This window comes from Clytia hemisphaerica, unplaced genomic scaffold, assembly GCF_902728285.1.
Source record: "Clytia hemisphaerica strain Z4C2 unplaced genomic scaffold, Clytia hemisphaerica genome assembly, whole genome shotgun sequence".
Lineage (NCBI taxonomy): Eukaryota > Metazoa > Cnidaria > Hydrozoa > Leptothecata > Clytiidae > Clytia > Clytia hemisphaerica.
Genome location: NW_027103529.1, coordinates 472,755 through 487,283, shown reverse-complemented (window position 1 = coordinate 487,283; position 14,529 = coordinate 472,755). Strand labels below are relative to the sequence as shown.

The 14,529-nt window shown below is 36.7% G+C and overlaps 1 protein-coding gene across 1 annotated transcript in view; it reads right to left on the bottom strand.

Annotated features, from left to right (window-relative positions):
- Positions 1 to 8,420: 8,420 nt before the first annotated feature.
- LOC136799672 (adenylate cyclase type 10-like) overlaps positions 8,421 to 14,529 on the bottom strand; it is a 31,442-nt gene continuing 25,333 nt past the window's right edge. Inside the window, 7 exon segments of the mRNA XM_067056388.1 lie at positions 8,421 to 9,135; positions 9,489 to 9,553; positions 9,922 to 10,027; positions 10,340 to 10,455; positions 12,208 to 12,304; positions 12,914 to 13,026; positions 14,011 to 14,102. Coding sequence (XP_066912489.1) covers positions 8,696 to 9,135; positions 9,489 to 9,553; positions 9,922 to 10,027; positions 10,340 to 10,455; positions 12,208 to 12,304; positions 12,914 to 13,026; positions 14,011 to 14,102 — 1,029 coding nt within the window. The 3' untranslated portion in view covers positions 8,421 to 8,695.

Below are 14,529 nucleotides of genomic sequence, written 5' to 3'. Positions count from 1 at the left end.
TATAGTAAAAAAATTCCATTGGGATATCCTTCCATTGAAAATAACTGATTTTTGTGAAGTTTTAGATACCGCGGATATCCGATACCGCATTACTTCGAATAAACGCCCCCTTCTTTTTAACGTCCCTCCAAAAAACGCCCCTCTTTAAGGGAAAAATTTTTAATATACGCGCCCACAAATAAACGCTCCCTTTGAATAAACGCCTTCCCTCTCTAGGAGGGGCGTTTGAAACAATGAGTAGCCGGTTTTACAAATTTTGGCGTTATTAACGGCCCTAATTGGCGTAAGCCCAAATTGTGGCGTAAAAGGGGCTAGCATTAAATTAGGGCCGGCGTAAAAAGAGCCAATAAGGTAGTTGAAAAGTATCGTACGATATCTTTGAAGCATTTTTATTGGTAAAATATCGCACGAAATTTTTAAGCCAATCAAAATAAGAGTCAATGGAATGTTTTTTATAATTTGGAATGTTTTAATAATTTCCGAAAAAATAAGGAACAGAAAAGGAAAAAATCTACAGAAGAAAATAGAGGAGACCATTATGGCAAGCGATCATCACAAATTCAAGAAAAACTAGGTTTTTCTGCAGAAAACCTGGGTTTTTGGGTGAAAAACCTAGTTTTTCTGTAGAAAACCTAGGTTTTCCCGGTTTTCCCGGAGTTTATAAATTTTCAAGAGAAAACTCAGGTTTGTCAATCGCGCTTTTAAATGATCGCTTTTACTATCAAAAATCGTCTGCCGTAAAATTCGAATAAGTAACTTAGATTTTCTGAATAGAAGCGTATTGGTCTTTTTTTCCAGAAATTCATGTTTGTCTATTGCTCATTCCGACATTTTAAATTTTCCGGGGGTTTTGTTGTTTGGAATTGCTTAGATCAGGGTTGCTAGTAACGGCTTGTCACTGTGCCGGGTGCATACTCGGCGCCTTGGGCCCCGCAGGGTTGCTAGTAACGGCTCGAATTTCAGTCAGGTTAAAAAGGGGCAATTTTACCCATATTATAATAACATCACCCCCTCTTTTTTATCATTCTATAAGTATTTCCAAATCTTATCTCTCGTCAACCGAGATTTCTTGTCTTTTAGTAATTCATCAAAACCACATTGACCAAAGGAGATATGTTCTATCAAAAAACTCTTTTCTGAGATCTTGTGTCTTCTTTAGAAAAACTAGGGTTTTCACCCGAAAAACCAGGTTTTTGACAGAAAACCCAGGTTTTTGGCAGAAAAACCTAGTTTTTCTCGAAATTGTGATTTTCGCTTGCCATAGACCATACGTGACCATATAATAATTTTCCCTAAGATAAGAAAGTCCAATCTGTTTCCAATACCGAGTCCAATGCAATATCATCTTTTTGGAAACAGATGTCTGTTTCCCAATTTATCATGTCATCTCCCTAGAAATATTGATCTGTTTCTCTTTAATTACGTCTCAGCTGGAGCGGGGAAACAGAAAGTTTTAAGGAAAAGGTCTTTCCTAGATAACCGGATCTGTTTCCCCATTTTTCGAAAAAAAATTCCCTCTCTCCTGGAAGAGGGAAACAGATTTTCGGGGAAATGGGCTCGTTGGCTGCTTCTGGAATAACATGGTATTCTCGGGTAATCTTCGTTCCATGAACATTTCAAATTAGTATTTATATACAGTAATATTTTGAAATGTTTTCAATGAGCCTCGGGGCTATTAATACCGAATAACCTTCCAAATCATGTTATTACTAATATTTACCTCTATCAAACTAGACTGGAGTCGTTTATAATGCGTGTAATACTAATAATACCAATACTAATAATAATAATAATAATACGAGATTTAGTTTGTACTAGTCATAGCTTTCACTAAATGCCCCCACATAAAGATCATGTCAAGCACTATAAAGCTTTAATGCATTAAAGATTAAAACATTAAAAAATAATCAGGAATAATTGATTTATTTAATTATTGATTGATTCATTGATTCATTGAGGCATTTGCTTGAAAAAAAAAAATTATAATTATTCCATTAACAAAATACTTGAAGAATTCGCAGCTTGATAATTTAATAAAATTTAAGGAAAAGCTGAGAAAGCTTCTCAAAAATATATTTCAAAAATTATGGTATCATTAGCTTACTGGTTTTCACATCTCCTGTTTGTTTTTTTCTCCCAGTTTCTTTCTTAAAACAATATATGTCATGATTATTAGACCTTTTCTGATAATGCCGCAGACATCTTAGATTGTAGGCAAAATATATAGCGGTGAATAAATCAACAAGGCAGCCAATCAGAAATAGCTTGCTTTTTTCATTGGCTGCTATATTTCAACAATTCTCTATTGCTTCTTTGCCTAATAAACAATAGTCAAGAGGATACTGCGTATGAAATTTATCAAAAAGTTCTGCGCCATCTTAAATAGGGTGAAATAGAAACCAATCCTAGTTAAGGCCCGGTCTCCACTTGCGTACACTGTGATTGCACTTCTCAAACAAAATCTTCTATCTTATTGGTGAAAAGAAAAATAAAGGAATGCCATTGTGGTCCATTCAGACGTACAGTCGAGAAAAGTTGAAATGCGCCTAAATTTGTTTTCAAGTGCATCGTACTTTTTCATGATACAATCTTTTCTCCAAGCTGAAATGGTTGAAGCCATTAGGATGATCGCAGCGCAGACAATGAAGAGACGTACGTGCCTACAGGAAGCTAGACTTTTTGAGTTTATAGCAATATATACTTTCACTTTATGGTGTTTCTGTATGACTGTCTGTGTACCTAGTCTAACCACTGTTAAATGCCTTCGGGAAGGTCCATCCTAACTTGGAAAGCCAGAATTGCAGCTATTTCACCAAACCACTGGAGCGTAAGTTATTTAGCTTATTACAACTGCATGAAAAAGTTGAATGTGCGCATGTAAAGTTAAACGAATGTAAGCGAACTTTTTGCAGGTTTTTGAAATAGATTTACCACACTGAAAAAACAGTGAAAAAACTCTAAGTGATGTTGAAGACCAAAAGAAAAAGTTTGTTTACATTGATTGACATTCAACATTCATTCAACCACTTTTGGATTCCACTTTACATATGCATACATTCAACTTTTTTGTACTTTGCCGGTATCTTGTTTTACTAAGTTAAGAAGGACTTTCTCGAGTTACGACCATATGATCCGGTGTTCTAGCCTTATAGATACAGGGGCTAGCTACGCAGAAACTTGCGTAGCGAGAAAACAATTTATCAAGCAACAACAAACTCTCAAAACGAAATCAACTCAAATGAAAAACTTTCAAAACACAAATCCACACATATTTTTTTTCTCAAGAATTATTTTGAGCAGGAAAAAATTATAATTGCAATATTGACACTTTTCTTTTGTTTGGAGTTAGTGCACAAAGGTTTCTAGACGACTAAAATTGTTCCATTCATTACTTTTTGCTTTATTTCTACTATGTATAAATTAGTCGTCTAGCTTGCTAGACTACTATCAAAAGTATTGCCCACGCAAGCTCGGTCAATATTTTACGGTATTGCCCTCATAAATAGTTAGTATAGGATTAGTATAGAAAATGGCTCTTCTTACTATTATACAATAATGACCGGTTACTGAGGGTACTGAGAAATGTTGTCCGAGGTCGTTGCGTTGACCGAGGGCAATATTTCTCAGTATAGCCAAAAAAAGGACTCGTTTTTGTATTTGTTCGCCTTTTCTTTCAGCTTCGTTTGATTTTTCGCACTGTTTTACTGTAGGGGAAAATAACGAAAGCAAAAAAACAAAAAAAATTGGAAATAGTTTTGATTTCTGACGTCAAAAAGAAAAATGAACCAATGATTTCAACGCAGTGTTCATTTTCCTTTGAAAAAACTGACGCCACTGACGGGCAACCTCGTGCAGTGTATAGGCCTGTAGTCAAGCGAAATTGGACATAAAATTCATGTAAGACTGCGTCAAAATACAAACCGGTTAACAATAGAAAGGATTGATAATGTCTTCTTTTGAACAGCCAAAATTGACGTCAAAAATGCTAATCAACAAAATCTTGACCTCAAGTTAAGAATCCACCTCTAAATCTAAGGTACTCATTTTTATTTTTGTAATGACGTCATTTTCAATTTCAAGCTTTAGAGTTGATAGGTGTCAATGGTAATATAACATTCTCGACTATTTTTCCTTTTCGAAATGAACAGAAAAATAGAAAACAATAAAGTTACTTTTTCATTGGTATTTGCTTGCATTAACACTCGTGGTAAAAAAAAAATGTTTAACAAAATTAGTAGTAAATTACAAGTTGGATAAGCTCAAATAAAATACAACTGAATTTTTGTGACGAAGCGTGTAGCGTAAAACCCCCAGTGGCTGTTTATTCTGGAGGAAACATTATCTCCGAACCAATGGCATCCGTCACCCCGACCTTCGGAGGTTAAAGGTCTTCTCCCCTTTATGTACAAATATTTTACTAACGAAATTATTCCATCTGCAAGTGTTTGACCGTCAAATGTAGTGATCATAAATTTAAATTATAATTCTTATAATGGGTTTTTACGAGGTATGAGCTTCATAGCTTCAAAATGTTATCAATCTATTTGTAATTTTCGTTTAAGGAATACCAAATTCATCGACTTGATAAAACACATCCACGATTCAATGTTTGATAATAAGTTGTCGGTGGTGAATGTTGATAAGAGCGTCAATCTCCAATGACCGGCGTTTGTTTTGGTAATCGATCGTCTTTTTGTATATTCTATTGTATTCCTTGGTGGTTGATCGTCTGAGCCATTGATTGATCTTCTGTTTGAAGTCCAGGAAGAAGCGCTCGTCCGATTGTTCCAATGTTATTGATCCTTGGTTGTACTTTCCGTGGCTAGGGTTTCCATTCCGATCTTTAGTTCTCTTTGTATGTTGAATCGGTGTCTTTTCGATTGGTACGTTCGTCCGGATAAGTGTATGGAAATGGTACGTTCGTCCGGATAAGTGCATCGGTTGGTACGTTGGTCCAGATAAGTGCATGAAATAGAAAACGAAATTGTTTGAATTTGCATGAGTTAACTTCTTTGAGTGAATGCAAGAGCGAGGATTTTCTCAATTTTTTGAACATAATATGAAGGCTGAATAGCGCATGCATCTCATTATTACATAATGACGTGCATGCATAATTAAATGCATTTCCGTGCAAAACTGTCGAGAACCTGTTTTCCAGCTTTTTTCAATCGCTGGAAACTTCGTATAGTTATAGCCGCAAAAGACGGCCACCTTAGTTTAGTCTCTTCGTAAGTCTCTCTTCGCTTCAATGCAACGACTTCAATCTAATTCCGAGCGGGCTGCAAATGACGTTATTGCCCTATAACCCGAACGGTTGATGATATTTCAGCCATCTGAAGCCTGGCGCCTTATTTTCCTCACCACGGGTATGACTTTGAGTCAGAAAACCTTTCAATACTGCCCACCGATAGAATCTTTCATGGCTTACTTAATGACCGTTATATGGATAATAATTACGATTTACCTACTTTTTCCTGGCGGCGAAGCATTGCATTGCATTTGATTTTATTGACGTTATGTTTGTACAAAACTCCCTTGTAACAACATATCAAACAGCATCTCAGTGATATGAAATTTGGGTGCAGCTGTGCAACTGCAAGCCCGCCAGAGAAATCAATCTATCCTGGACGATATAGCCGCTATGAATACGGCGCGATGGTCCAGAACTAGCTAAACTTGCTGCGAGGCTTGGGTAAGCCAGCAGATCATCCAAGCCAGCAAAGTGAACTTGTAAAGTTTGGTGTCGCTTAAGTGAACTAGCGGGTGTCGCTTAAGTGAACTAGTAGGTGTCGCTTAAGTGAACTAGAAGGTGTCGCTTAAGTGAACCAGTAGGTGTCGCTTAAGTGAACTAGTGGGTGTCGCTTAAATGAACTTGTAAGGTTTGGTGTCGCTTAAGTGAGCCAGTAGGTGTCGCTTAAGTGAACTAGTGAGTGTCGCTTAAGTGAACTAGTGGGCGTCGCTTAAATGGACTAGTAGGTGTCGCTTAAGTGAACCAGTAGGTGTCGCTTAAGTGAACTACTGAGTGTCGCTTAATGAACTAGCTGGTGCCGCTTAAGTGAACTAGTAGGTGTCGCTTAAGTGAACTAGTGGGTGTCGCTTAAGTGAACTAGTAGGTGTCGCTTAAGTGAACTAGTGGGTGTCGCTTAAGTGAACTAGTGGGTGTCGCTTAAGTGAACTAGCAGGTGTCGCTTAAGTTAACTAGTTGGTGTCGCTTAAGTGAACTAGTTAATTCTGGCTGGTCAGTAAATTATATCTTAGACGGTGGCCCACTTTCTGAAATGTGCCATCGTCAGTCCGGTACTATCATTTTGGGTGGTGTCGCTTAAGTGAACTTGTAAAATATACTAGTTCACTTAAACGACACCGACCACGCTAACGTCACCTGATCCCTTTTCGATCCTGGTACCAAAACAAAAAAGTCAAGATTGCGGTCGTCTGCTGGAGGCAGGCACACACTCGATGGGTGGTTAATAGAAAAAACCATGATACTGACAACACTATAGGTAACGACCGAGGTAGTGATTTATTTTTCAATAGTCAATAGATTAAGATTTTAGCGACTGCTCTTTCCCGTAAAAATAGCAGTAGGTAAAATTCCAGTTCTCATAAAGTGATGCAAATATGGCTCCTCATTTCCGAGAGAGGGGGGGGGGCACTCCAGGTAAGTGACCTACCGGACGTGCGGCCCTTAAGGGTAGGTTTTTTCGACTTTGGAAAGTGCACTGTAAGGGTTGATTTGTGAGCAAGTGGGAAAAAGTGCACTGCAAGGGTGTAAAATTTGAGAAAATACAAAATTTTGCCCTGAAAAGAGCATAAAAGTTCGAAGAATTGCACTGTAAGGGTCGATTTTCAGCCAAATTTTTCCTGCACTGTAAGGATCCGATTTTGGCGACCTGATTTTTGGCCGAACGTAGGTCGTTTTCAAAATCGAGTGCCCCCTCGGGAGGTACGTACAGTAGTAACGAAAGAAAATCTCAAAAGAATTCTCTAAGGTTAGGAAATTATCCAAGAACCGTCTCTCTAAGGGTGACTTTTTCGAAAAGAATTAGTCCCTCTGAGAGTCGGTTGTCATGTCCACATAACCCACATCCTTCAACCCTAATACCTCCCCACCCCGTCCATCCTCGAAAGCATAAATATACGACCTCACTATTTCTCTTTAAGATGGATCGGATATGTCCTTGACGCCCTCGACTCCTTTTAGAAATACTCCAAAAGTGATCCTGAGTTTTCCTCAGCTTTGTCATGTTTGGGCTAGTTGGAATGGTTGGAAAGCTCTCTTCAAGAGCTTTCTTTTCAGTATGGTGCTTTTTTTAAATAATGTCCTCAATCAAAATTACAGGCAGCAAAAAAAATCGCTTATATTTAGTTGGGCATGACTGACAGAGTTAAAGGTAATTCTCGTATCATCCCTTATTAAGCCTTTTTCAAATTAGCTTTCGTCATATCATTTCCCTGCCGTCAATATTATTACAAATGTGAATAATATTTTAAAAGAGTTTAAATCATTTTGCGATTTTGTGCTCACTGAAAAAGATAATCGTGATTGGAATAATACCATATATAGCTGCATTACTGCAATATCGGTCAAAAGGTCGAAATATATTGAGAATTTTGGTTAATTTCTCGTTTTTAGCATTTTAAAGTTCGAGCGAGAAAGTGGCCTTTGGGCCATTTGTTAGATTTAATCAAATATTTCAATTTGGGTTGGGTTTATTGATTTCCAGGCTTCATTCTGAGCCTTATTGGACCGTTCTTGAACTTCTGGATCCTCAGATCCTAAGGCTCTTTTTTCTCAAATATTATGGCCGGTATTGTGGGTTGACTTCAAGAACCATCAAAAACAGCAAAAAAGCCTTTTTTTTAAGTCGACCAACCAGCCATCTAAATCAGTATCTCAGATTGATGATTCACTGATGGAAAATGGTAACAATCTAGTTCATCAAATAATTTTTCATGACGATATCCCACTCACGATTACCTTTACAACGAGCACAAAATCACTTTCTAATCCAGTATCAATCAAACGTTGCTTGGACCTAAAACTGTTTAAAGATGCACCAATAAAAGGGTTGAATAAAGTTACTGTACAGTTTATGAAAAGCTTAGATTAATTTTTAGTTCAAAACTTAAAATCTCGCATTAAATACAAAAATAAATAAATATCGATACATTAACAATGTTTAAATTAAATGATTACGGCACCTCGAAAAAGGCATATGGATGCAGAGATCAAGCAGTTAAATCAACGGTCACAAATAGGGCAGTGACAACTTTCAGACTACGTTTAATCTCGCAAAAAAAGCAAAAACTCGCGGAAAAGAGAAATATAATCTTTCATGAATTTATCAGATTAAAACCTAGAAAATGATTCTAAATTATTATTTATTCCACTTGCTTATTTAAGTTTTGAGAATTTTTCCATCGATCCCGCTTGACAAGATTTGACACTCATCTTTGATAAAAAAACCTTTCCATTTACCATCTTTCACTTTCTATCTATGGCATCAACGAGATAAAACCTATTCAGATGCGCATGCACAGAGCTACATCAAGTGAAAGCATAAAATAAAACTTAAGTCATATTCAACAAGTAACATACATATAACACCAAATAAAGTGATAATAACATTACGAAGCAAATTTGCAGATTAAGACTGTCAACAATTATAAAAACAATTCAATTATATCAAATCTACACATTCGCTGGTAACACATATTTCATAGCACCACTCAAACCCGTTGCATTACCAGATAAGCGGCGCTCATTCTCCATCATATCTTCAATTCCATCAACCACAAACCATTTCCTCAAGCTTGCTAAACACCATTCGTTGTCAAAACCTCCGTCCATATTCTTACTCACTACTTTACAATCCTCCAATAAAAGTTTAGCACGATTCGTTTTCTTCCTCAGCACAGCATAATAAGCTTGGTAATGAATAAAACGTGCTTGGAATAATTTGTAATCACGAACAGTGTCTTGTACGGCGTTTAAATTTTGAACTGTCGTCATTTTGACGTCACTATTGTTGATAGATTTTCGACATCGGTATTGATGCAAACAACATTCCAAGCGGTAAAGTTGAAAACGTATTTTGAAGATTTCGTTTTGCACTTCCACATCACCGACATCTGAAAATTCAAGAAAATTTACCTTTATTTTAATTTCAAAAGCTTTCATTTCAAAATCCAACCTATTTAAAGTTCGTAAAGTATAGAAATTTCCCAATATTGCCCGTAAATTTTCCAGTGCATTTTCTCCGTATAATGCTGCACTTTTTCCCTTCTGGCTTTTCTGTGTAACTCAAAAATTTTGAAATCCATTCTGAGTCCCCGAAATAACTTTAAGGCTGTGGAATCTTTCACTACCCCCAAGACTGGAAAATGCTAAACAAACTGAAATAAACTGAAACAAAAATACTGATTTTCAAGCCAGAAATATACCCCATCAGTCATTTGAGGGGGTAAAAATAGAATAATCTTACCATCAGGTATTTTGAAATAAGTAAAGAATTGGGGTGCCAAAATACGACTTTCTTGACGTGCGTACCTGGAACAAAAGTTATTAGTTGATCAAATTCAAACGAAAATTAGTTTATGTGAGAGCGGTAAGGGTCAGAAATTGCAGAAAAAGATAAGGAAAAGAGGATTGGCAATTTCTCTAAAGAAAGTTGAAGTCTATTATTATTATTTTTTTATTTTTTTTCTCGTTCTCACCATAACCTGGTCTCTCTACTTAGAAGGACAGCATTCGAAGAATATGTTTGTTCATAGGGACATAGGGAAATTTTTAGTGTATAAGTCTATGACTATTTCTTTAAGTTTATTTTTAGAGTAAGTCTATGACTGTCTAAAAAAAAACAGAAATGAAACAATGAATTAAAGTAGAATCAAAATCACGATGAGCCTTGGACATACCACAATGATATGCAAACACGTAGTCGGTTAAACATCAGACTTCCAACGGTGTTGTCACGTGACTTCACGAAATGAGTGATCTCTGACATCTCTTCCAAAGTGTCACCTGAACGCAGAAAAGAGTGAACGTAAAAATGAGAAAATTTGCGTAATTTTATGGAATGTTTTTCAGCGGGGAGACCACGCCCAATATTACATTGAAAGCTTTTTTGAAGGGACCTGGAATTCCCGAGTTATTTCGCATGTGACGTCATAATATCAGTTTTCATGACGTCACCACAAAAATGATCGATGTCGTCTTTACACGAGAATAACTAGTACGGTAAAACATTCAAAATCGCAAATTCCCCTTTCTTATGGCTGTCCACCCGTAGGTAGGAGAGAACGCCTTTTCTTTCCCTTGGGTTTCTCCACTTACCCGTATCAAGTAACTGGTCCATGCAACAGTTGAAATATATAGCTTTGATGTGATCATCTTCCAGTCCCACTAATAATTGTTTGTATTCCGCCATTATGTCACTGCATGATTGAGCTCTGTAGTGAACATTTTATTTTTTTATACGCAACAGTAAACTCTCGCTAAGCCTCAAATACCGTCGTTTAAAACTGCATAAGTATTTTCACCCTTAAGTGGATAAATTTTCACGTGTACTAGTTTTCGCGAGACGAGAATTTAAAGATTTCGCATGGATTAAATTTCGCGAATGAAGGGTCTTTAAAATTTTCGCGTGGATTAAATTTCGCGAAAATGGCCTTCTTTATTTAATTTCACGACTATATAAATTGTAACTAGAAAAGAGATGTGTGTTTTTTAATCGAACAAAGGCAGACAAAGTCACTCAAAAGCTTTCAAAAAACTTCAAAGAAAGTACTTTTAGGAGGTTGCTAAAGTTTATAATTGAAATGAAGAGTTGAACTCGTAATATGTTTTGATTGAAGATTTCGCGAACTTTTATTTTCGCGATTGTAAAATTCCAAATAATTTCGCGCGGACTAATTTTAGCGAATCAAAGGCCTTCAAAATTTTCGCGTAGACTAAATTTCGCGAAAATGGCCAAAATTTCGCGAAAACCGCGAAAATTAATCCACGCGAAAATTTATCCAATTAAGGCGGGATTTCTAATACTCTATCCCTATAAGTAGGAGTATGCGGGAAGTTAATAACAATACTTCCAAAGTGGAATAACTTCAAAAACGAGGCTAATACCAAAGACTTAGAGAAACTTTTCTAAGTCTTTGCTAATACAGAACAAATTTTAAGAACAAACATTAATGTGCAAGAGAGGGTGAATAGAAATTTCCCATGTGAAAGATTTTTCAGGAAAACGAAAACTCGTTTAATCGTCTCAGTCGGCTACTTTTACTCTATTTTGCAATCACATAAATTGTTCTATTTTGCTGACTTTGACACGTGGGTATGTGTACGAAATGTATTTTCTTTTATGAATACACTAGGGAATAGTTACAAACATTTTAGCTAATTCTCTCCAACATTACTCCCGTATGAATAGAAGCCTTATGGCTAACAGATAATAATATATATTCTCCAAGGAACCTTAATAACTATATGATCTCACGATTTCTCAATACAGTAGTCCCATATGGATATAAGTTATATTGATTTATAGATATATATATAATTCCCAGAGGTACCTTAACAGCTATTTTTCATCGTATCTAATCAGTGAACCGTATCCTCATACAAGATAAATGACCAACAAAAAATTAGATTATCAGTGCGTGTATTGGTTCACTGACACACCCTAATCTCTAGTCTTAAACGAAAGTAGCTTCTGATAATCAGCAAAATATTTAACATGTTATATTTTTCTTCAGTTAAAACACTTGTACTATTTGAATAGGAATATTTAACAGGGCGTTAGCAAACTTACGGTTTTCCCCTGTCAAAATAGCTCAAAATGAGAACTCCTACTTTCGCCTACGTGGAGAGACAGGTTTTTCATCCGGGGTGAAGACGGTCTATTAGCAAAAAGATCTATTCAGCTAACGACGCCTGTAGGATTGTAAAAATTTTACAGACATTTGATTTCTCTTTATATCAGGAAAGGTTTTGCTTCCAATATACTAGTTATTTGTATACTCTATTATTTCTAGTCACTTATAATTACTCGTGTTCAGTGCTTTCGAAATACACGGCAATCCATATTGAATACTTTGATTCCCTAGTTTGTTCAAAAAGAAAATAAGTTATATCCGTTTGAGCGAAGCGAATTAGGATATAACATATGTACATATTTGAGATAACCAGAAATCAGATGTACTTACTTGGCTTTGAATAAATAAATTTGTACAAGAAGCGGGATGACGGATAACTTCAAATTCAAATCGTTAATACTCCTTGCCACTTTATGAGAACGTAAACCTGAAAACAAATGAAATTGAAGGTTATGATAACGTATGACAAGTGGTTAGCAATAGCCTTGTGACACGAGGAGGGAGTAGAAAGCCCCAAGTAGCCGTTTTTTCAGGGGTACCAAGAGGCAAGGAATAGTGCGCTAAATACCTCTCATATCAATAATTTTGATATCCCGTGCTTTCCTCAGCCCTAGGCTATCAGTTTTATTTACTTAAAAGGATATATTCCCCAAAAAACTTCATCCTCACTTCACTCGCGTTATTTCAAAGAAAATTCTTGATACAAGGAGGCGTTGAAATCTTAATTTCTTTCGTTTGCCCCATTCTAGATCGACCCACCACTATACTGATTGTTACTAGATCAAAGACTTTGGGTTACGGTCCAACAGGGGAACATTAACAGTAAATATGGCCATTTATAGCCCCTTCCCCTCACTGTTGCCCCACAGGTTAGGTTCAGTCCTTTTAAAGTTATAATCGTTCAAAAATAAAAACTTCCCCAAACCAAAATATCGAACAAATTCATGACTTTGATTATCGCATTTTATAAATTTCAACGATATTCACAAGATTCTAACAGGACTGGATCCGAGAGAGAAATACCAAATTGCCAGACCTGAATCCAGAGCAGCATTGATGTTTTTATTTGCCAAATGAAACGCACATAACACCAAATGATACTTTCCCATCGATACTAAGTCGTCAATGTTCATGGACGCTGATTTGCACCTGAAACATATCAATTATTCAAATTAAAGATATTATTTTTCATGGTATAAAAGGAGGCGCGCCTCTTTTGCTGACAATGCAGCATAAGCAAATGATTTTATACTTTTGTTTAAAAATGTTGTATCAGCAATGGGCTATTCCATACAGGGATATTAACTTTTCCAGGGGGGGGGTCTGAGCTTTGTTTTTCCAAGGATTTATTGTTCATTTTTCAGATTTTGCAAGGGGGGGTGCTCTCCTCATAAACTGACATCAATAGTCATTTTACAGGCCCTTTTACACAAAATTTCACTTTCCAGGGGTGTCGATCATTTAAGATATCTTCTAATATTTATTTACAAGAAAAATAGAAGGATGACCCCACCGATGCATACGGCAGGGGCCCTATCCCGGGATAGCTGCCTTTTCTAAGATAGATGAATCATAGCGCTCAATACCAGATACCACTGACCCTGTGCTGGGGAAACATGTCGTATCGGCGACAACACTCCAACAAGCAGGGGAGAATGATTGCTTTCGCGGGTGCTTATTCATGTGACCAACTTCATCAACGTATCAACCCAGATACGATGTCTGACATACTTCCTCTTATTCAGAGTATGGTACTTAATACCCCTAACATGTTATGGACTGGCCCGTGTGAAAGTGTATCATTGGCAAATCAAATCGCAGCACCGAGCGGGAATCGATCCCTGGCCTCCCGCACAAGAATCAAGAACAATGACCACTACATCACTACGCTCAATTTTCTATTCCTTACCCAGCATTTTTAAACAAAAAAAAAGAACAGATTTCTCCCTCCGGCGCCGCGTAAGTACGAATTTCTTTGTTACGTCTGCTTCTTCAGGATAAGAGAGGCAGCTCCTTGTTCTGCCATAAAACACAAAATCTTTAAATATCAGTTTTAAAAAGTAAGCTAACTTTAGTCCCTTTTGTGCTCTATTTTTACTAAGTATTTATTCAACAACTCGAAAAATATCTTACATTTCTTTGGCAAGCTGTTCGTAGGATTTCCCAGTTTCAAATCTTCGATAAATGTGACAGGAAACAATCATGTCTGTATATGCGCACAACAGCTAGAAAAAAGAAGAGATTCTCGACGGTCATTTTCGGTTTTCACGACCACTCGTTTGTAAGTATAAAGAAATATTTCAATCTTTCATCATAGTTGACAGATACAAATTTTAGTATCGCCATCTTGTGCCAGTCATTCAAGACTAATTTCAAACTTCTTAAATTCGGTATGTGTTCACACGTCTGCGTCCATGTTAGAAATGACGTAATACTTGAATGTAACCAATAGAATGGCATCATTTCGTTTCGGAGCGAAACGGAGCCGTCGTGTACGAACATGGTCTGCGTCTCTGCCCCATGAAAACATTAAGGTACGAAGATTTCCTGCTTTATTGTTTTTCTCATTTCTAGGGAGCTGTATTAGTGGATGGTGCTTTTTCTGGGGTTAAGTTTAGCCTATCGTAACTGCGTAACAAAGAAACTTCCAGA